The sequence below is a fragment of the Oratosquilla oratoria genome, chromosome 1 (genome assembly GCF_046742065.1).
Source record: "Oratosquilla oratoria isolate Oo_2021 chromosome 1, ASM4674206v1, whole genome shotgun sequence".
Lineage (NCBI taxonomy): Eukaryota > Metazoa > Arthropoda > Malacostraca > Stomatopoda > Squillidae > Oratosquilla > Oratosquilla oratoria.
The window spans coordinates 59,460,186-59,482,685 of NC_134777.1; the positions used below are offsets into that span (position 1 = coordinate 59,460,186).

The following is a 22,500-nucleotide window of genomic DNA, read 5'->3' on the forward strand; positions in this document are numbered from 1 at the left end:
TTGCTATTATAATATCGCGATTTCGGGTTCAGGACCCTTCTTCAGTAGATTTTAGGGATATTTATCTGGTCAGGATAAGAATCATTCCGGAGTTTTATTTAACGATGTTACTTGATATACTAAAGTTTCTATACTTGCTCCTCACTGGGGAGGTTACCGGTCACCTGGTAACTTAGGCAGTGAAATCTCACATACTTGGGGAAGCCTCCGACTTCGTGTTGTGACAAAATGGCGTATACTTAGGCCTGTGGAGTTTTGTCTAGGACTTGGGTTTGTGGGGTTATGTTTCATGCTTGGGTTTGTGGCGGTTTGTCTCATGCTTGGGAGGGCCCTAAGGTCATCTGCTTGTATATTTAGATTTGGGCTCAACTCTAATGTAAAATGCTTCTAAGATTGGGAGGAGTCTATCATCTGTACATGTTTCCAAAATCTATGTTTTCTAGGATATTTCATGTTAATGTTATGCTGTGGACTTCTCTTAAATTGTTTCTAGGGACTCCTGATATCAGGTGGTATGAAAGGCGACGGGATAACCTCATTGTCATCATGCCAATATAGGTGGAGGGGAGGGTTTCACAGTACCCTCGTGCATAAGTAAACCTATAGATGACATGTGATTTCTGAAGTTCCTTTCTCTCTTGGTGTGGGCTGTTTTTAAGGAGGTGGTTGGTCTTCCTTGTCCTATAATAAATCACCAAGTTCATTATTTCCCCTGGGTTGACTGGTTTAATGTTCCACATTATAATGTTTCATTATACGTTGATCTTGATAGGCTGATGAAAATGTAATGTACAATGTTATTTTTTCTATATTTTTGTTATTTCTATTACCTATGTACCAGCCATCCATTATTTCCTTGGTCTGGTGGTTAATATCTTTTTCACTGAAGCCATTACTGATTAGTACTTGGGTGGAGCGCTCGATCTGATTGTGTATTTGTTTCCATGTGTTACAGTGAGGGAGTGGTCTTCGGATGTAGGCACTGGTTAAGTCCTTATTTTTTAGGGCATTCGATAGAACCGTCAAGGAAGTGACCAGGGTTTGTGGGTTTAGTATACACTTCTGTGTTAAAAGAATATTCAATTTGTTTCACTAGGTTGTCAAGGAAGGGCAAAGCTCCATCAACACTATCTTCCATAGTGAAGGAGAGTTCAGAGGTCTCTTGTAGTAGATGTCCTAGTTTTTCAGCTTCATTACTTTTCTTGAATATCCCTAAATGCTACTGAAGAAGGGTCTTGAACCCGAAATCGTGATACAGCAAACATGACCACCTACCGTGAAGTCATAAACCTCCTTTCAAAGGAACACAAGTCCATAGTAAGACGGAAAATACATTGAAGAAAATAAATGCACAATTAGCCATCTCTTTTAATGAAGTATGTATAAGAGAAAATCTGTTCATATATACTATTAATATAGATACTGTGTGTGTGTTGCGTTTTGAGTGGGCGTGTGTTTTGTGTGTGTGTACGTGTGCATGAATATTTCCTGTGGTGTCTATCCAAACAAGACTTCGACCTAGTTTTGAGTCCATATGCTGAGACACACGGAAAGGTGTCGAGGGGATGAAGTACGAGCTCCTGAGGCCAACCTACACTGGGTGGGGAGGGGGAGGGTGTAAGACGGAGCAGTCATCGCATAGGGAGACTTTTCACAAGCGGCACGAAATGTCCATCAGCCTTCTTCCTGATCACTAAATCGATCTCCAATTTGTTGACAAGTATGCTTCCCCTCCTCTCCCACTCCCTCTTAAAGGTACGAGGCACCGAGTAGAAGTAATTGCACTTTGTAGTCATAGATATACAATCAATACATGTAAAATCAATTGCAAACCAACGACCTCAATTTTCTTTGAACAGACACCGACTGTCACGCGACCACGTGCTGCATGCAAATGCAAATAAAAAATGGCGCAGACATACAGAGTACACCAACTCAATCCGTTGGCGAGGAGCGGGGTGACTCCTAATTCGTAACTGCTTTCTTCACGGTTCTCTACGACTTAGCCGACACCAAAGTACATCTTCGTCTGGCCGAGAATGGTTGCGAATAATATGCAAAATGGCTTTCTTCAGAAGCATCCACAAAGCCAGCCTCGATCCTCACGTGACAAGCTAGGTAGCCCCGCTCGCCGTCGACGCCGTTACAGCTACAAGCACAGTTCACATCAATTTGCTTTTCTTTATTATATCAGGCAAGCTCAGGGTGACTATTAAAAATTATAAGATAATTAAAATGTACAGACTTTACCATTACATAAATTTTCACTTTCACAGAACACGACTGCCTCGCAGCCCTGTAACTATACTTCAACCGAGAACAACTCTGCATAATTCCTTCTTTGTATCTGCACTGAAGATGGAATTATACGAAAGCGCTCTGCTCCGTTAGTCTACTTTTCCTAATGGTTACTTACGCATTTGTGAACACACGCTCCTAGTGTTTTTATTGCCTGATGAATACAAGTACACGTACACTAACCAACGCGAGTACGGGACAGCAGAACGGCCACGGGGAAGTTGTGTGAAGGATACATATGGCTCAACAGGCGCACACGTGTACAAACACTAGTGGGTCTTCGGGGGCTGTATCCCCGAACATTCTTGAAAGACCTGAAGTGCTCCTTGCAAATTCCCTCAAAAGTGTTTCCTAAGGATCTCGTGTCTTCAGTGCGAATATAGAAACAAAATGGGAGACAAATTTAACGACGACAGAGCCCTAACAATGTATGGTAAAATATATTGGTACACAAATACAAAACCTCCGTGATCACGACCCTGACGAGCTGGCATGGATCCCAGCTTCATCCTCCGTCTTACTAAATTAACTCCGTCGATCCCTTCATCGATAAATAATACATGTCTATTAATGGACCTGACCCCATCGGGGCCTTCCGAACTCTTCCTTGTCACCTGCCCGTCAACTACACTGCACTTCCTGGTACCTGTCAAACGCAAACACATTCTTCCTATCATCCTACTTACTCCTAATGAACGAGCATTTCCTATTAAATTAGTTGCCTCTAGATTATTCTATTCATCAACATCTTGGCACCAACTCTGTAGCGAAGGAATTCTACCCATCACCCCTGCATTGCCAGGTAGCACTTCTTACTGTAGCCAAACTACTTTATTCGGCATTGAAGCTAGTCGTCGCCTGGCAACTAAAGTACGTTTTCTCAATAGATCCCACCACACACAATTTCGTCAGGCCCCAAGCCCCAAATATAGTATACAATTGTCACACAAACATCTGAACGAGATCATAAACGGTACATCAATAACCAAACTATATCCAGCACTTTGTTCATCACCGACCAGTTTGGCATCTACTCGTTGCCATACACTGAACTATATTCCTTATTATTATGTTCACTAGAAGGTTACACGTTAACAGAGCGGAAGGCATTAATTTTATTCTAGCTGCCACCAGCTGTATTTGATCAATTTATGGCCCACTCGCAGCGAAGGACGGGCAACTTCCAGGGGCAAAACAAAGCATAGCCTACTCGTCATCTCGTCATACACGCTTCTCTCACCAACGCACTTCTTTCCCTGCTTCCCTCCGCTTGCCCGCAACCACCACCTCCCCACTACTACACACTATTTCCATACAATGACACTCGCACCTTCATCACAGGCGACAGGAATTAGCCATGACAACCCAAACTCCGGCTTGTACTAACTCTGGCATGTCGATACGTGAAGATCCAAAAACACCTTTGCCAAAGGTGTGAACTGTCTCGACACCTTCAGTCAAGACAACCCTGAGCCAGCGTACTGCGTAAATTTGTATGCTTTGAATAACCTTCTCCATCCGGTCAATGGATCCGTGGATAATAATCTAAGAGCTCGAAACAACCGCTGACCACCCATGATAACACCATCGACCAGGCCGAATGTGACGCGTCACCTTCATATCATATCTGTCTTCCGTTGGACTAACATTTCCACCATCCGGTCACAGCAGCCGTGACCCCACGAGCCGAGCCGAGCCGGGCCGAGACTGCGTGGAACCAACGGCCACCGCCATTACCAAGACTCCAGCTGGCACGTAACCAGTTTCCTCCCTGGGAGACGGAGACCTTGTGTGGGTGGTGAGGAAGGGGCGGTGTGCACCCTCGATTGTTAGGATTTAACACAAATATATGGGTGCACACACACGAGCATAGCTCCCCTTCCCGTAAAATACTAGGTAAATACATACACACACACACACACACACACACACACACACTTTATACATACACACATTTGTATACATACACAAGATGTCGGGATCCTTCATATCTGACACCCAGCAAATATCTTGGGTTCACGACTCGCGGAAAGTCGCAAGCTCTGAACGCTTATGCTTGCCTTACGTAAGCAGTGCTTTGTCACTGGGTACGAACCACTCGCACCACCACCAGCCCTCTAAACCTCCCTTTCTGCTTCGCTCCTGGAGTGTTCTTCCATGACGTCATTGAACAAAAAACACACGGTATCATTCTGAATAATCGGACTTTCCCTTGCCCCCCCCCCACCAACACCTTCCCCTACGCCGCCTCCCCACACCTCGCATCTCGCCTCTTGAGAGGCCCTGAACAGCAAGCAGAGAGGCCTGCATGGGGGAATGAGTCTTGCAAACACATCCACGCGCCCGTTGACTCGTCCACCAGTCTTCCGAGCACCAGTGGACCTCCCCCTACTGACATGCACATGCAGCAGATCAAAACAACCCCTTTAGTAGTGTCATGCAGTACACACGCCACGGCAGTCAATGGCAAGATTTAAAATGCAAACCTGCGAGCGATAAGACCAATATCTCCCGCTTCTTGGCATGAAACAGCACGACGAGCGTATTCAATGAAATTTTGTGACAGTAACTGTAGTCCATATTTCGAAAATCCTAAGCGGACCCATGTGATGAAGTTCATTCAATCGCATGACATCGAAAGCGTAAGAGAAAGAGGAGGAGGAGGAGGGAGGTGGGGGCGAAACGGGCCTACTGCGAGTCCGTGCTATCGACCCACGAACCCAGAAATTGCTGCAAAATTCCGGCTGCCGGTTAATCCCGAAAACGAACGAGTGACGTCACAGGTGATGTATTTTGGTCTGGGTAACGCCAGATGATCATCAGACGAATAGTTCACTAGTATACATTGAAAACCAAGTGCATACATATACCAATGGCTTTTTCCCCCTTACAAGGAAGATAGCCAGTCATAAATTCACTCCCACTCATCTCATTCCCACATATTCCACTCCCATTCACCATCCATCCCTCACTCTTTTCTTGGCTCCTCCTGGATGGCGGGTCATCCCTGCAACTCGCCCACTGCCCTGGGTTAGAAGCAATGTAGCAAGACATAGCACGTCCACTACAAATGCAGCTTCATTTAATCGGCAACCCACTTCCGCCCTCCGTGCAGAAAAAGGGAAGGCGGGGAGAAATATCATTCGCATACCCCCTCACCCCCTGCCCAACTCCTTTCATGCATCACAGCATCATTCATACACAACCATTCTCTACTCACCCCTATTTTGTCTTCTCCCTTCCCTCCTCAACAGACATTCGCCCCTTTCACAGTGCCCCTTTTACTCCATCCATCAACCTCATCTTTGGTCACCCCCTCTTGTTCACTCCTTCCATCTCTGCCCGCCACACCACTTTTAATCTTTCTTCACTCGTTTTCTTCATATGTCCAAAACATCCCAACATTTTCATCAACCATCTCTTAACTCCCTTTTCACTCCCGTTCTCCTCTTAGTTTCCCATTCTATTCAGCTTAGTAACCCCTACCATAATTCTCAGACATTTCATCTCAAACATATTTAAACTGTTCTCTCATATTCCATGTTCCTGTCCCATAGTGCTGTTGGCACAATCTCTCCTTCATACAATCTCCTCTTAGCATCCATTCCCAAATGTCTATTTCTCATTTCACTTTTAAATCCCCAAAGGCATTTACTTGCTTCTCTCAATCTCCATTCTAACCCCCATCCCCACTCCTCCCTTTCTCGCCACATTCGCCCCTTAGAATCTATCCACTTCTTCCGGTCTCTCTTCCTTATATCCACCTCCAATTTGCTGTCACCCTCTCCCCTTGTACATCTCATTAATCTTTCACCCACATATCTTCAACTTCCTTCTTCTGCACACCTTCCCAAACTCCGTCACTAAATTCCTTAATCCCTAAGTGTATACAAACTTACAAATATTATACTACGAGAGGGTGAAGTTGCATTGCGAAATACAAATTGGAAAAAAGGAGCAATGTCGAAACAAATTCAGAACGGAGAGTTGGGCCCACAGTAAAGCATGACGCAGAATAATAAAAGAACAAAAAATAATTAACTAAGTAATGTATATAATAACCGAATATTGAAATTGGATGTGCAACCGTCTGTGGGAAAGTGCATTGACCACGATTCTGCGAAGCAACCCCTACCTACTTTTGCAATCTACAGCGTACACCCCTACCATCGCTTCTGGCCGTGTCTGTGTGCAGCATGGCAATGGGGATTGATTTGGGTACGGAAAAAACGCATGAAATGCCCAGAAAATGGCATCATCCTCAAGCCAATGACATATCCACATGCGTTGCGTTGGCAGAAGGCCCATGAAAGGTTAAAAAATGGAAGGAGGGTGGGTATTGAGGAACGCCGACCCCGTCTCTCACTTCACCCACCCGCATGACGAAGACTAGCGGGGGAGACTAATCCCTGATGACGTCATATCCACCTACTATACGCGGCATACACACATCGTTGTGCCATCCACCCCTCTATCTAGAATACACGTAGGCACATGTAACGTGTGTGTGCGTCTATTTACCGTGGGGCATTTGTATTAGCTCGGTATTCGTAAACGAAACACCTCAAAGTGAATTCCAAACTGAAACCTGTGAAAAGTCTAGGGTAAACTTACTCACTACGGTAAATATAACAAAAGAAAAAAATAAAAGGTGTATAGACAAACTCAAAGTTAATAAAACACCAGGGCCTGACGGTTGGCATCCAAGAATCTTAAAGGAAATGAAAAATGAGATTGTTGTTCCATTAGAAATTATTTTCAAGAAATCCATCATATCCGGAGATGTCCCAAGAGAATGGAAGCTAGCTAACGTTACTCCCATATTCAAAAAAGTTGACAAAAAGAAACCAAATAACTATAGGCCTATAAGTTTGACTTCGATCGTAGGAAAAATAATGGAAACTATCATCAGAGATGCTATCGAATATCATTTAGAAAGTAACCGTTTGATAAATGATAGCCAGCATGGTTTCAAACGGAAACGATCTTGCGTGACTAACTTACTCGAATTCTACAACACAGTTATCTCGAATTATGACAAAAGAAACAATATAGATTTAATATATCTAGACTTTGCAAAAGCTTTTGATACCGTCCCACACGAAAGACTACTTACTAAATTAGCTTTGCATGGAATAAGTGGTAGCCTATTAGGTTGGACTAGTAATTGGTTGAAAGGTCGATCTGTTTTCCCTAAAAAAGCGTAGACTCAGAGGTGACTTGATACAGGTCTTTAAGATTTTAAAGGGAATTGACAACATCAAGTGACCAAATTTTCACACTGAAAGAGAATCAGACAAGAAACAATGGTCTCAAACTGTCCGGAAATAGATTCAATTTGGAAGTAGGTAGAAACAACTTTGCCAACCGTGTAGTTAATGAATGGAATAAACTTCCTGCACAGGTAGTGCAATGTAGTTCAGTTCGAAGCTTTAAGAATCATTTAGATAAATACCTAAGTAAGATGCTGTAATGATTATAATTTATATTATATTATTTGTTTTTGTTTTGTTATAATTTGTCTGTCTGATTTTCATTTATCATTAGTTATGTCAATTTATTATCATTTACTATTTACCTGTTTGTTTGTTATTCAACTATACCTATGCATTTATTTATGTATTTTATTTGTTATTTACATTATTATAGTTTTAATTTATTATTAATATGATTTTTTTTTTTTTGCATCCGACCTAGATATGGATCAAAAGGTCTCCTGTCGGCATGCTCCGCCTTTGTAATCCTTTGTATTGCTGCATATGCCCTATACTTTCAAATGTATCTAAAATCATACAGGAACACATCCCCCCTTTTTTTCTGTATTCCTCCATTGTTAGTCCTATGGTCATTTTGACTATTTCCTTGGATTTCATTTCAGATATGGGTTTTATGACACTTCTACACATTCCAGTGCTGTAGATTGTGTCATGGGTCTCTGCCAAACACTTCCAATGTATGTTAACTAAGCACATGTTCTGCATTGGATTACCAATATGAGATGGGCGGGGTTGCATTGACCGAGTGCTACATTTTGCAATAATAGGAAAACGCCATTATTTATATGTTGCATTAAAGTTTCATCAACATTGCCTCCCCCCCAACAGAAAGTCAGACAGATATCGTCCTATGTTGTTTATATACGACTGAATGCAAGTGTGCATAGTGCGCGAGAGAGAGCTAGCACATCATTCAGTTATTCGTGCAAGTACAGCGATGCATTCGTGCTTTCCCACAGCAGCACAAGCAACCGGCCTGTCGTTACTGCGTGCGCGCAAGCGCGACTTGAGCCAGGGTTCGCCACTTCTTGCAGGCAGAGCATCACGTGGCCATAGCACATGCATGAATGCATGCTTTGCATCACCAGTCACCAACGGGACCTGGCAAGTTCCCAAAATAATCCAGCACGGACCCGCTAACCTTAGCATAACTCAGCTGTTGCTAGCCTACCACCAACCAAATATACCACACCGTCTGTAGTAGGCGCCGACAACCACAAAGGCTAAGTCAAGATAAATGACAGACCAAAGATGGGATGAACCAATGATCCCTAGAGAGAACATCACAATAACGACACCCATCCTCAAACCACAACTATCACCGCTACCATACAACAGTATAGAAAAAAAAAAAAGCGCGAAATAAATAGCGGTGTAAAGCCAAGAGAAAAGGCGGCCAAAACCGCTTCCGATCCAAGGCGCTGATTCATCGCATACACAGGTCACTGGTTCGGACCTATGGGGCGGACGTATCGCTGCCCCACACGCGCTGCACCACTCATGGAAGAGCGCCACCGTCGACCCCCCCCCCCCCCCCGTGGGCGCTAAACTTCGGGGAAATGCACGCGTGCGGGCAAGCAGGCAGGCAGACTGTCGTTGGGTAGATAGCGTGCGTGTGTGTAGCCTCGTTAGGGCCAGTAGGCCTCCTGTTGTTTGTTCTTCGTGTGTGTGTGTAAATACCCTACAATGAACGACCTAGTGATGCAAATTACCACTGCTCTCAATCTCATTCCATATGACAATCAGTCTCCCCTCATCCCTAGCTAAGCCCGCTATCAGTTGCAACTCCAGTCACCATGAGGGATCAGTGCGCCCCTTCGCCCCCCATCCCCCCCACTCTTCTTCGCGACACCACACACCCAACCCATGCCCGTATCCGAAAACGAATAGAAATGGCGACGCCAAGACATTGTCAAAGTTTTTTTTTCATACAAGTTGAGGTTTGGCCACTTCACTTGAAGAAGGGACGATAACAGGAATACAGTGGGGTCGTGGTCCGAGAAAAGACAACTGCTAAACTACGATTTAGCTTCGCGGCTACACACCCAACAGCTATCGGCAGTGATAGAAGCCCAGTCTACCTTTATGCTCCTACCGTACAGTGACAATTCCTTTTAAACCTACTACCGCATCATCAATGAATAGAACAAGGTTCAAGCCGAGGCAAACGAATGACAAAGTTCAGTTTTAAAATCCACTTGACTAGTTCACCCACATGAATATCAGGACACGTTGAACACGTACAGATTCCTCATGTGAAGAACACTTACAGATTACAAACGGAAAAGGAAACAACTTGCCTTCAGAAGCGGCACCACAAAATATCTAGTTAAAAATAAAAGATAAAAGGGGGGGGGGTAATGCCGATACCTTTTTAAGTATGGGGGAGGTACCCGACGTTCAGGGAACACGTTCCATGATTTTGAATGCAGCCAGCGTCGGTTCGCCAACATACATTATCGAAGATGGAGGACGTGACATGACTCAACATGAGAGAACTTTCACCAGCAAATGTCTCTCGCCTCAAATCGACACCACAAGTGTATCCTCATCTCCAACGTCATCACTATTTTGGCGCCGATGAAGATTCGTGACACGGACACCCCTCCCCACAAACTCCTCTTCAAGAACCCCGCTGGCTCGGTATGTATTTGGCCTACGGCACAGCCTCACGAAACCACCGCACCTAGCACCCACACGGTGTCAGTTGGCACTCTCTTGGAGCGAGGCGCCTTAGTAGCCAATAGAGGAGACAAAATTATATACATTCTAAACCTCTTTCGGGTGATCCGTTTGTCATAATGGTCATATCTTATTACAGTTGGAATATGTCTCTTCCCAGTCCTGCCAGCCATGATCGATCCATAACCTTTAGGCCTACCAAGATGTCTCTTGGCACCTTTCCCGTCACGGACGGGTCTTCGAAACCCTTGTGTCCAGAGGGCAATCTCTACCATCGCCTTCCGTGCCATATAGTACATTTCCTCGTTATTCTTAATGCCATCCGGTAGTACGGAGTATAGGCGTAATGTACCCGTCACGACATGCGCAGTGGCACGACTGGAGGCACTGATTCAAGGGCGGAAAGGCACCATCATCTTCCTGATCAAGTTGCAACGCCCCATACCATCCCCTGCTCTCCAGTACTTCGTTTCCAATGAAAACAAGAACCAATGTCTTTATAAACATATTCTAATGTTTTGTCTTCTTACGATGGTATTACCGTGACCAATGTTCTTCCTTGGTTGTTTTCTCGATGATGCAAGAACGAATAAATTCCCTGTAAGAGTAAAACGTACATTTGTAGATAGGCTACTCTTTCCCCACTTAAAAAAAAAAGATGTTGGCGGTTGGTATGTGAACAACAATCACACAACTACAAAGACAGCTAAAGTCTGTTACCACAACCACCACCATCCCCGCCCAGGGGATAAAATTAATTCCGTTCACTCCTGAAAACAATGCCTGTCATAACAACAGAGTAGACAGACTTGAATTTTCACCGGTAATTTGCGCGCCTCGTGACGTCATGTCGTTTTTCTTTCGCAAGTGAGCAGACGAAATTTCTTGCGTCCTGGCATCATTCACTAAGCGATAAGCAATTCCTGTGACATTACCCCACAAAAGACAACCGCGGCTGCGCAAGAGCATCAAGAGTGGCGCTGCCAAAATAAGAATGTCTGCAAGAACATCAGGACACGCTTGTGCATAGGGCAGCCATGAAAACACCTTTCAGTAACAATACAAGCAGCTTACGGAACTTTCCTTGCGACATCAGCACGAAAATCGTTCATGCAAAGGAGGCACTAGCCGTGAGACATCAACTAGCTTTCCTGACGCAACTTGTTAAAATACGATGAAGGAGGAGGATTAAATGTCCAAAACAAGGCAAAGGACTGACATGAATACAGAGAATTTGGTTCCTGTGGCCCGACACAGCCTTGGCTCCTCGTCGCCCCAGCCTGATGATGTACGATTGGGACCGGGGAAAGGGGTTGGGACTCCCATGTAAGCCACGCTCGGTTCCTTGCCGTCTGGTTCAGAGCCAAGAAATCGACGCCAAACCCAACCCAACCCAACCCCTTAACCCCACTATAGGCTTGGGCTAAAAATGTCGCATTCAACGAGAGCTCCGTGTAGTTTATATGCAAATTACGATGAAAACGGGTCATCATAACAAATACAGAGAAATTCTGGCTCATATGCACCTGAATTCATCGAGTCAACCGAGAGAACAAAGGTAAGGGATTTGAAAATGACTACAAAGGCCACTTGAATGAGGGGCGCCGCCTTGATCGCTCGCTCGGTGGGTCGTCCAACAGACCTACCGACCCACCGAACTACATCGGCAGCCCACATTAGAATGGATCCAGGAGACAAACAAGCTGATGGGTGCTCGTCACAGAAGAGAGAGAGAGAGAGAGAGAGAGAGAGAGAGAGAGAGAGAGAGAGAGAGAGAGAGGGAGAGAGAGAGAGAGAGAGAGAGAGAGAGAGAGAGAGAGAGAGAGAGAGAGAGAGAGAGAGAGAGAGAGAGAGAGAGAGAGAGAGAGAGAGAGAGAGAGAGAGAGAGAGAGAGGAGAGAGAGAGAGGAGAGAGAGAGAGGAGAGAGAGAGAGGAGAGAGAGAGAGGGGAGAGAGAGAGGAGAGAGAGAGGAGAGAGAGAGGAGAGAGAGAGAGGAGAGAGAGAGAGGAGAGAGAGAGAGAGGAGAGAGAGAGGAGAGAGAGAGAGAGGAGAGAGAGAGAGGAGAGAGAGAGAGAGGAGAGAGAGAGAGAGTCGCAAGTACTCTACCAAGCAAATGCACACCCATTAAACTCCGATGACAAGATTCTTGTCATTTGGTCAAATAAAACAAAAAACATAAAACACCAAAAGGTTTGATCAGCACCAGAAAAATATGACGTCGGTCCTCGCTTCGCGAAGCGAGGACTGACGTCATATTTTTCTGGTGTTTGATCAAACATTTTGGTGTTTTATGATTTTTGTTTTATTTGACCGAATGACAAGAATCTTGTCATCGGAGTTTAATGGGTTAACACGGAAGAGTGGAGCATAAGGGCCCGTTCCTCGTAAAAGGCCTGTCGCGCCAGCAACCCGAGGACAGAACGACAGGAACAAGACAGCACTCCTCCCCTCCCCCCGGGTCCAAGGTCGCCACCGCATCGTGCCGTTAGCCATCGACCTTGACAGTGAGCAAGCTACAGGCTCCTTAGTGCTCGCCTCTCAACAGACACCTTTGTCGCCATCGATGCTCCCGGCAGCAGCCTACTTTCAATGATGAGTGTACCTTAATTGGTCCGACCGACGCCAAAACCATAAAAATACAAAGAAAACGACTCTGCCGTATCCCGGGTGCATTAATGGAAGTAAAGTCAATATTCGTAACAATAAGAACCACCTTCCACTTCAATGATGTCATAACTAATCCTTCTACCTTCTAATAGTAGCCGACGCAATCCACGTCCGACCACCACTCTGAAACGATCGCAGTCGGTTTAATCGAAATGCTTCCTAACTACTGGCCCAGTCTGGCACAAAGCACCTTGCCACGGCCCAAGTCAACCCCGACAGCATCGACCTGAGGCGTGGAAGGGACCCCCCCCCCTCACCTCCCAACGGTACTGAGCGGTTGGCTGGCTGACAAGGTTCATCATTCCCTATGAGTCTTGCAACAACTGCAGCGCGTTCACACCCCATTACAATACCCCCCTCGCACTTAAAATCACGAATAATTGCCCGGCAGCACGCGAGACAAACGAAACCAGTTTTCTTGACATTTTTAAATGGGGACCAGTTACTCCTGAATCTACTCTGTATCGAATGGTAACTTTACTTCTACTCCCTGTCAGGCACTTACCCTCTCCCTCCCCCGACTGACAGCTTAGGTAAGGGGTGTAGGCTGTATCTGATCACAATACACTTGTCATTCCGACAATTCATCCATGCCTACCCCCAAACAAAACCCCGAGTAGCGACAGGATCAAGACTCGGCTCGTGTTTTGTACCGACAATAATAAAGAACCATGTCCTCATGCAGACGGGGGTACTGCAGAGGAGGTGGGCGTGGCTTCCTCACCCCCCACCCCTTAGCCAATGCACTGCAGGCCTACGACGGCCATCGTCGAGAAACATCTGCAGTGGCTTCTCAGATTTCCTTAAATCTCATTCGCGCAATGGTACTTGTTCCCTTCCGTGCAGCCTCGCGTATTCCATCTTAAAGGTACCTCAAGGGACTTGAGCCAAAGTACTGAAAATGTATGCGGAACACCAGCCAGACTGAAAGTGGTCCTGTGGTGAAGGCGGCCACCTCCCTGCAGCCCAGCCTCGACTTCACTCGTTCACAATCTGAAGAGGCAGAGTCCCGGGTGGTGAACAAAAACTTCAAGACGGATAACAGAAAAACACAAGAAACCAAGCGACCAGCATCCCTCTGGTCGCCTTGGTACATGGGGTGCCCCCCCCCTCCCCAGTATGACTGCCAAGGAACGTCACGCCTCTGTACACGAGTCCTGTCGTCCCTGCGTGTTTTTGTCAACCACTTAACCACATTCTTCAGTTCAACTCAAAATAAACCTCCATCAATTCGCTGATGATGCAGAACGATTCACTCCCTAACTACACATCGACCAAAAGTGCAACGCAAATAGTTCTCTACTGGAAATTACCAAAATTATAAAAAAAATCCTATATTCGGAATTAAGTTCCGAAACCCGGAAAAGTCCGGATACAGAAATCAAGATAACCCGGTTACAACCTTGCCTGTGGAACGGAAATAAACGAGCTGTGGGAATCAAAACACTCCTATGGTAGAACCGGTATTTGAAATGCGCCATGAACGACCACTCGCACTTTTCATCTCAAATTACTACCACGTAAACGGGACTGCCCGAACACATGGATGGGATTAGGAGCGGAAAAAAACGGCGGTACACTGGTTGTCTTGTACAACGCCTGAAGGAAGGGACGAACTGGCAACCAGAAGATAGGCTCGCGCGATTGGGCAACGTTCTGTGACGTCACCACGAAGTGAAGCACATGGGTGTGCAATTTACAGTATACACTGTGAACCCAAAGCTTAAATAATGTAGAACAACTCATCAGGAGTACGAGGGTATTGCGAGCTGGGCATCCATGCCCGAACGCAAGTAGAATAATGTAAAATAATCTTAAAACACCCCTCTTCGCCCATCCCACACATACACAACATGGATACTACAGTCAATAAAGTAATAGTAGTAGTAACTTTATATTTGTTAATAAAAAAGTAGCAGTAGTAGTAGTAGTAAATGCAACAAGTTCTAGCCACTTTGCTCCCCGAACACCTAGTCTACTGGACCTCTTGACAACAGTGAAGTTGTACGAGTCTCTTTACCAGTGTAGCTATCATGTATAGCTTCAGCCTACTTGTGTTGCAACCAAACAACCCCACCCCCCTCCTGGTCAAGAGTAGTATATACCAAACATACATACATACCAAGGCTTTTTCCCCCTTACTAGGGAGGTAGCCAAAAAGGAAAAGGGCATAAAATCACTCCCACCCATTCCATCCCTGAAAACACTCCACACCCCTCCACCCTCCCTCTTATCTTAGCACCTCCTAGATGACGGGTCATCCCTGCACCCTGTCCACTGCCCTGGGTCAGAAGCAGTGTCGCAAGACACAGCACATCCACAGCAAGGCCGCTTCATTAAATCGGCGACCCCCTTCTCCGTCCCCCCATATAAAGGAGAGGACGGGGAGAAATCCCTTCGGGCTGCGTCAAAATTTTGCTCACACACACTACCTCACCCCCCATCCATTCCACCTCATGCATCACATCATCTTCCATATACAACCATTCTCCATTCACCCCTGTCTTCTGTCCTCTCCCGTCCTTCCTCAACAGACATTCCCCTCTTCCCCAAAGCCCCCTTCAAACAATAACAAATAATCCTCAATTTGCAATATCACAAGAAATGTTACTGTGATGCATGGAGGTCTCCACATTTAATATAATTGACTTCATCAATAAATGACATTGTTATTATCTACGTATTCTCATTTTTTATTTCCTTATCCGTATTCTAGTCAGTGACAGGAGGTAAACAACAGCTGTAGTGATTCACAGCAATAATAAAGTTCTTGTATCTTGCAGGCCACCTGGCATTTCTCGATCAATGCTCCAATATCCCAGCTACTAATTGAACCTGCATCCTGCAACCCCACCTTAAGACACTGTAAGAAATGAAGGTTTACTTTTCGACATCAAAGAATAACACGCCATTCTCACAATCTCTGACAATGACAAAACTGTTAATGATGTTTGTGGGGCGGTCGTCGCACAACAGGGGTTCTTGCTGTCGGCTGGGGCGAAGCACCTGACACGAATGTTAATATTAGCTCCGCTATAATGATTGACAGACTACACTAGTTTGCTTCGGACATGTTTAGCCATTCGAGGGCAATGAAGCACTCCACCCGGAGTGCTGACAGATGACAAAGTCTTTATCAATCAAATTAAGAGTTTAGCAGCGTATGTTAGATCACCCAAGAAGAACCCTTGGGCTCCAAAGATTTAAAATGTTCTCGAACCCTTTGGGTCAGCTGGCGCCAGGAAATTGTGATGCAGTGTCCTCCAAACCTTTTCCAATAATCAGCCCCGTCTGACCTTCAGTTTATCAGATTTGAAAACTTAACACTACATACCATAACATACATACCCAAACACTTTTAAACATAACTCCTCAATATATCTCCGACACTTCCAACAACATATATCACAGCCATGACAAAAGCTATCCGCTTCCTGGGAAGTGACATGGCTTGGATTTGGTACGATTTCAACTTCTTCCGCACAACACAAATGTGGTTAGCTTAAGGGGCGCTATGAGAACAATAGGCAGAATAAATTGAAGAGATGCCCGTCCGAAAAGAGTTCATACACAAATGTGCTACAGGAAAGTACCATCACGACACGGCCAACAAATATATTTGTACAATTACCGCGAGCTGATCACTGAAAAAGATAAACAATATTGGTCCAAAAAGAGATCCCTGAGGGACTCCACCAGAGTACTAATGTCACTCCATTCAATAAGTTCTCTTCCTGCAAATAAGTCTAATTTGTTAAAATTACTTCCTTTTATCAGGCAGCTAAGGACTTGCTCTTACTGACGTCTGGATGGATGCTTACATCCCAACCACTTGAAGCAAAAGAACCCCGTTGTGCGATAGGCTGGACAACGAAAACCAGTTTACACATGGAAACAAAAGATAAAATCATGAAGAAAACAGGTAGGCGTTGGCAGAGTCCCGCCCAACTATACATTTTTACGGGAACCAGTCATACTTTAGCCCTTGTTCTTGCCAATCCAAAGAACTATACATCAACTTCCATTAACATTGCCGCATTTACTCTTAAAAAAACGCGAGCACTTAAAGGTCAGATATCAACAGATATACCATTCACTAAAAATCATCGAAAAAATACTTTTTAAAAGCATACAAATAAAGTTTTTACCTATTACAGAAGAATTTATTCAGAAAATTCACTTTTAATTGCGCCTCGCATACCACTTTTCCGAAGTCTAGATATTCAGAATAACAATATTGTTTGTTTGGCAACTGTGACGTCACGAACGCGGAATTCCCCGAACCTTTCCCGAAGCGCACGGGCGGAATGTTTCGAATAGCAGACGACGCAATGAAATGAAGACAAAACTGTTTTTTTCCAAATTTGATAAGATGTAGATGGTGGAATTATATATATACATCTTATCAAATTACATATATACATCTTATCAAATTATATATATACATCTTATCAAATTTGGCAAAAAACAGTTTTGTCTTCATTTCATTGCGTCGTCTGTTATTCGAAACATTCCGCCCGTGCGCTTCGGGGAATTCCGCGTTCGTGACGTCACAGTTGCCAAACAAACAATATTGTTATTCTGAATATCTAGACTTCGGAAAAGTGGTATGCGAGGCGCAATTAAAAGTGAATTTTCTGAATAAATTCTTCTGTAATAGGTAAAAACTTTATTTGTATGCTTTTAAAAAGTACTTTTTCGAGCAATACGATGATTTTTAGCGAATGGCATATCTGTTGATATCTGACCTTTAAATCATTCGCATTGGTCTACATTTTTCCACCATTATTTTTTTCTTTACTTTTTGTACCATGAGCCCTGGCTTATCTTAAGCGTCGTGACGTCATACCCCCAGCATACCGACCTCCTCTTTTTGGCGCGCGACCAGAGAACAAACACGTTGCTACTGCTGTTCCAAACTACACGCCTCTATTGTCTGTTTATCTATTATTTCCCGGTTCTGACGAACGCGGAGGTTTGACAACGTCACCATTATACCACCAAAGGTGGAGAACACCTGCAGCAAATACCATGCAACAGGTGGCACGGACCTATCCGCAGCCAATCTTCAACGGGCACACCCTTTCTACCAATATTCATTTGCAAAAATTAATATGCACCCCACTCCCTCAACTAAAGATATCAAGATCAAGAAAATGGTAGTGTCTGAAGCGGAATAATTAGGAAATGCTATGCACGGTTTTCCACAAACGAGGCTTAGAGAGAAAACTTGTAAAATCAGATATGCAGCACATCACAAGCCACACACACTCGCTTACGTAATCTAGCGTAAACACCCTTGAATCTCGCAGTGACTCCTGCCCATAGAACAACTAAAAAATTGTGGGATGTCGCGCAAAAGCAAGTTAGAACATTCAATCTGTCCAATAACAACAAAAGCAAGACCTCGCAAGCATCCCCGGTTACAGTCATGCAAAGATGCGCATATCAGCGCATTGACCAATCACAGCCAAGAGCTGCAGCCGAGCCCCCCGAGCCAACCAATGGGAGCTTAGAAACAAGCTCCAATGCAACAGCCGGCTATTTTCACTACTGAATACTTGGCCTGCCTACTGCTTTACGTAACGCCTTTGTCCATTTGCCAGCTGAATTTCACCGGCTACTTCCAGGGCAAAATCTGATTGTGACAACTTTCAATGAAGCTGCGCAAGCCACATTAAATACCGCGTTGTAGAGTGTTAAATTTGCAACTAAACTCTTACCAAGGCCACATCTCAGTTGACAAAGGGGATTCAACTATACAACTTCGCCCAAGGCCAGATTAATAACTCTTAACATTGAGGTATTCAAATTAGGTTTTAGTGTGTAAATAAAGCCTAGCACCTGTCATAACAATGCTTCCATTAGACGTCAACTCCATTGGTAGAGCACTTGTATAATATTTGTGGGTCAACTGTAGAATCGCCACCCCAACTACACTTGATTGTGGAACCCCACCCCCCACTTATTAATTGTAGACTTCGCCGTAACAGAGACTTTGTTACGTGTCACGAGCCATAATGAATTGTAGAATGTTATGTCAAGTTTTGTATCAAGAGCCATAATCAACTGCAGAATATTCACCCTAGCAACACTGAACTGTACAATCTCCACCCCATGCACACGTGAGGGGGGATTCTAGAGTTTATCCATATTCTTAAATCCAATTTCTACAAAATGGTGGAGGTCACAACTACAATTTTCTTCTTCAAATAACACAGGAAAAAAAAGAGCCAGGTGGAACCAGAGTTTCTCCATAACTACGTGGTTGTTCAGTTTATCACGAGATGCAAGATGTAATGGATTAAACCACCTCAATCAAATCAATAAAAATATTTACACCCTTGACTGTATGGGCCCCCTCTTTACTGTAACACTGTTCTGTTAGTTTTCAGGCAGTAAAGTGCAAAGGAAATGTAAGACAGTAGCAAATGAATAAATATACATCCCCAGCACACCTCACTCTTTCTTAGTTTTGTGCCCAGACTTAAATGACCAAAATTATTTCCATTTGCTGCCTAAGGGACTTACAATACAAAAAAGGTTACTGGAGTGTACTTCAATACACTAAGAAAAACATTATGCACCACCACTCAGAAAATATGGAACAGCAAAACCCACCCCCATAAGCCAACACATCTTTGTATGGGTACATACAAAAATCAGATAAAACCAAGGGAAGTACCCATTCCTTCATCATATAATTCCTTGCCCACAACTGAGGGAAGGCCTATGTGGCATTGTCTTAGTGCTGGATGGTGACCTGAACAGTCATAATGGAGTTATTGTTTCTCCTAGGAATTTCTCTGTGATACTAATGTCCAGGAGTCTGATGGAATAGAAGCATTGGTGGCCAGTCTTAAAATCATTGTTTTGTGATACAAGTATGTATGGATACGATATGGGGTACAGGTGGTAATGAATGTGCCTGTGATGCAATGATATGGAGGTTACTTGCAAGAAGTGTGTAACCATCATTTTCATATGAAGTACTATGGGTAGGAAAAGTTTCTGTATGCAATGGTCTATCATGGTGTATCTGATGTGTTGTTATCAAACTTTAAACCTTTTGTAGTTAATATTATCTATTCCTGATCACTGAGAACCAGTGGAAAAGTAAGTGTACTTCCCAAGAAAAGTCTGTAGAATAATTAGTTTTCTTGTTCCCCAAAGCTTATACTTCCTGATATTTTCTTGTTTATTTACAATGTCAGGCCATTGACAAATGGTCTGAAGGACATAGAATTATCAGGAAGACCCAGAACATTATGAACATTGTTCAACAGAAGGGTTTGACTATTTAATTTCAATATTGGATAGGATGTTGATTCATGGTTGTCTGCGGTGCACAATATTACTGATGATCTTTGATGAGGCATCTTTTCTATTTCCAAGCAAATGTTCTAATTTAATCAAGTCTGGACATTTCTAGTAGCTAGTCTACAGTTATGCTGGATTATCAGGTATTCTACTTGTATAAGCACCTCAGTATTATGCTCTAGATCTGGTGTAGGGAGATCACCTGAAGACATTTAATTACAGACAAAAGTACTGCACCTTGGGGGACTCCAAGTCTTGCAGACATAGGCATCTGGCTGTCTTGGGTTACTCTACCATTTGCCAGGAAAATTTGAGAAAAAAAAAAAATCTTGCCATCTATAACAATACATGAGAATTTTGTACAAATCTTTATGTCTGCTGCCACCATTATTGTTCTTTCTGGCAATGCTTTCTTTTACAATCCTCCCAGCACCCGAATAAGGTGTGTGAAAAGTGTGCTGGTGGAGCGATCCTCCTTAAATCAATGTTGGTTTGAGGACATAGGCAGTTTAGTTACATTTTCTTTTGCAATCTGTATTTTTATCAACCTAAATATGGCAGTAATCAAAATTGTCTATTACACCAGGAAATTTTGGCCTGGCTGTAATCTTTAAAATTCAGTTATTAATACATCATTTCTGAAAGATCATACAATTGAATATACATAATCCATACTGTCCATTACAAGTCTGAACAGAGAGCAATGGCAAAATTTAATCTTCAATTCACACACCAGACATCTACTGAGATTCAAACAACTAAGACTGACAGTGTAACAATGTACACAAGGTTTTTCTTTCACCATGCATTCCCATGGTACTATATACATGTTAAACTACCTCCCAAGTGAACACTAATATGATGTACAAAACTGAAACAAATACTGTAAACTGGACACATGCACATTTCCATGCTTGAACACGAGGTTACAAACAACAACAAAAAAAGATCAGACTGCCAACAAGACTACTAATGTGAGCCAACTTCACTGCCAAGCCATCATTCCCAACAACTCTAGAAACATAGAAATACTCTAAATGCCATACTTACTGGTTATTTAACATTTTCTTTATCAAACTTCTACCATAGACCACCTACCTAAATACTATGGAAGGGTGAAAGACACTCACTGTAACCCTACTGATTCTATATGTCCCCAAAACAGCATTCCTTACAGCATGTCCTATAATACAACCACCACTCACCTGGCCACAAAAGCCATAACTGTATATATTTACTCAAACTAAATTCAAACATCAATCTACCTGGAAGAATATCACAACCCTGCTATAAATTTGACTAAGTCAGTATGGAAAATTCTACAAACGATATATTAAATATAAAGTTTATTTCACAATCTATTGTTTACACACACAAGTTGTACAGATCCACATCAATCATCATGCATACACAGATCCACATCATTCATCATGCATACACAGATCCACATTAATCATCATGCATACAACACTTTCACCACTGTTAAAAATACTGCACCTTATCTATTAACCACCCAACCTTCTGTAACAATCTATTAATGCTTTCCGGTAATATGTAGATACAAATATCTATAAACTATAAAGGGCCAAGGGGTAAATCCACTATAAACAAATATACAATACAGCAACGAAACTCCTATTCATCACGAACTAGCTAAAAATGAGTAAACTACTCCTTCCCATAAACCAACTAGTAATTCTTAAAATATCTGAATCGTCCCATTGATGTTCTGATAAAATTTAAATCTATACAATCACAATGACCAACTTTCCACTTCGCCAACGGGCAACTAAGTTTCTGTCACGTACACACCTTTGCCTGGGTCTGACAGTGGGTGTCAATCCCATACCATACAATTTCATCAACGTATAACAACATACTACACTTGAACATTGGAAAACACATAAAATGTTGAAGCCCAATAGTACCCAAATAAATGTCATATGAAAAACACTCACCGAAGTCAGTAAACTGTTGCATGGACAGTGGAGACGGATTGAATTTAGAGTAGAATTCCAATCTTTCTTCCACAATCGTCTTAAGTTGACGAAGTAACACTCTATTAAGCTTCATGGTGGATATATTGTGTTTGGGTGCTTCTGGGGCAGAGTGTAGATAAAGACTGCGGGTTTAGCTTCGCGACACATTCAACTGCTCTCGTTGGCAACACTCCTGATAATGTGACCAATACGCGCAGATGAAGGGCGCAGTCTACCACAGGGCTCGCTGGTTCCAATAATACACAGGAGTTTTCCAT

General features: G+C 43.5%; 1 protein-coding gene across 3 annotated transcripts in view; it reads right to left on the reverse strand.

Annotated features, from left to right (window-relative positions):
* Pdk (pyruvate dehydrogenase kinase) overlaps positions 1–22,436 on the reverse strand; it is a 42,032-nt gene extending 19,596 nt beyond the window's left edge. For 2 of the 3 annotated variants that reach the window (XM_076192366.1, XM_076192280.1), the window contains exon 1: positions 22,202–22,436. In XM_076192366.1, the coding sequence (XP_076048481.1) occupies positions 22,202–22,316 (115 nt within the window). In that variant the 5' untranslated portion in view covers positions 22,317–22,436. Of the gene's footprint in view, positions 1–4,265; positions 4,303–22,201 lie in introns of those variants that run through there. The other variant, XM_076192459.1, reaches the window with a different exon arrangement.
* Positions 22,437–22,500: the final 64 nt, after the last annotated feature.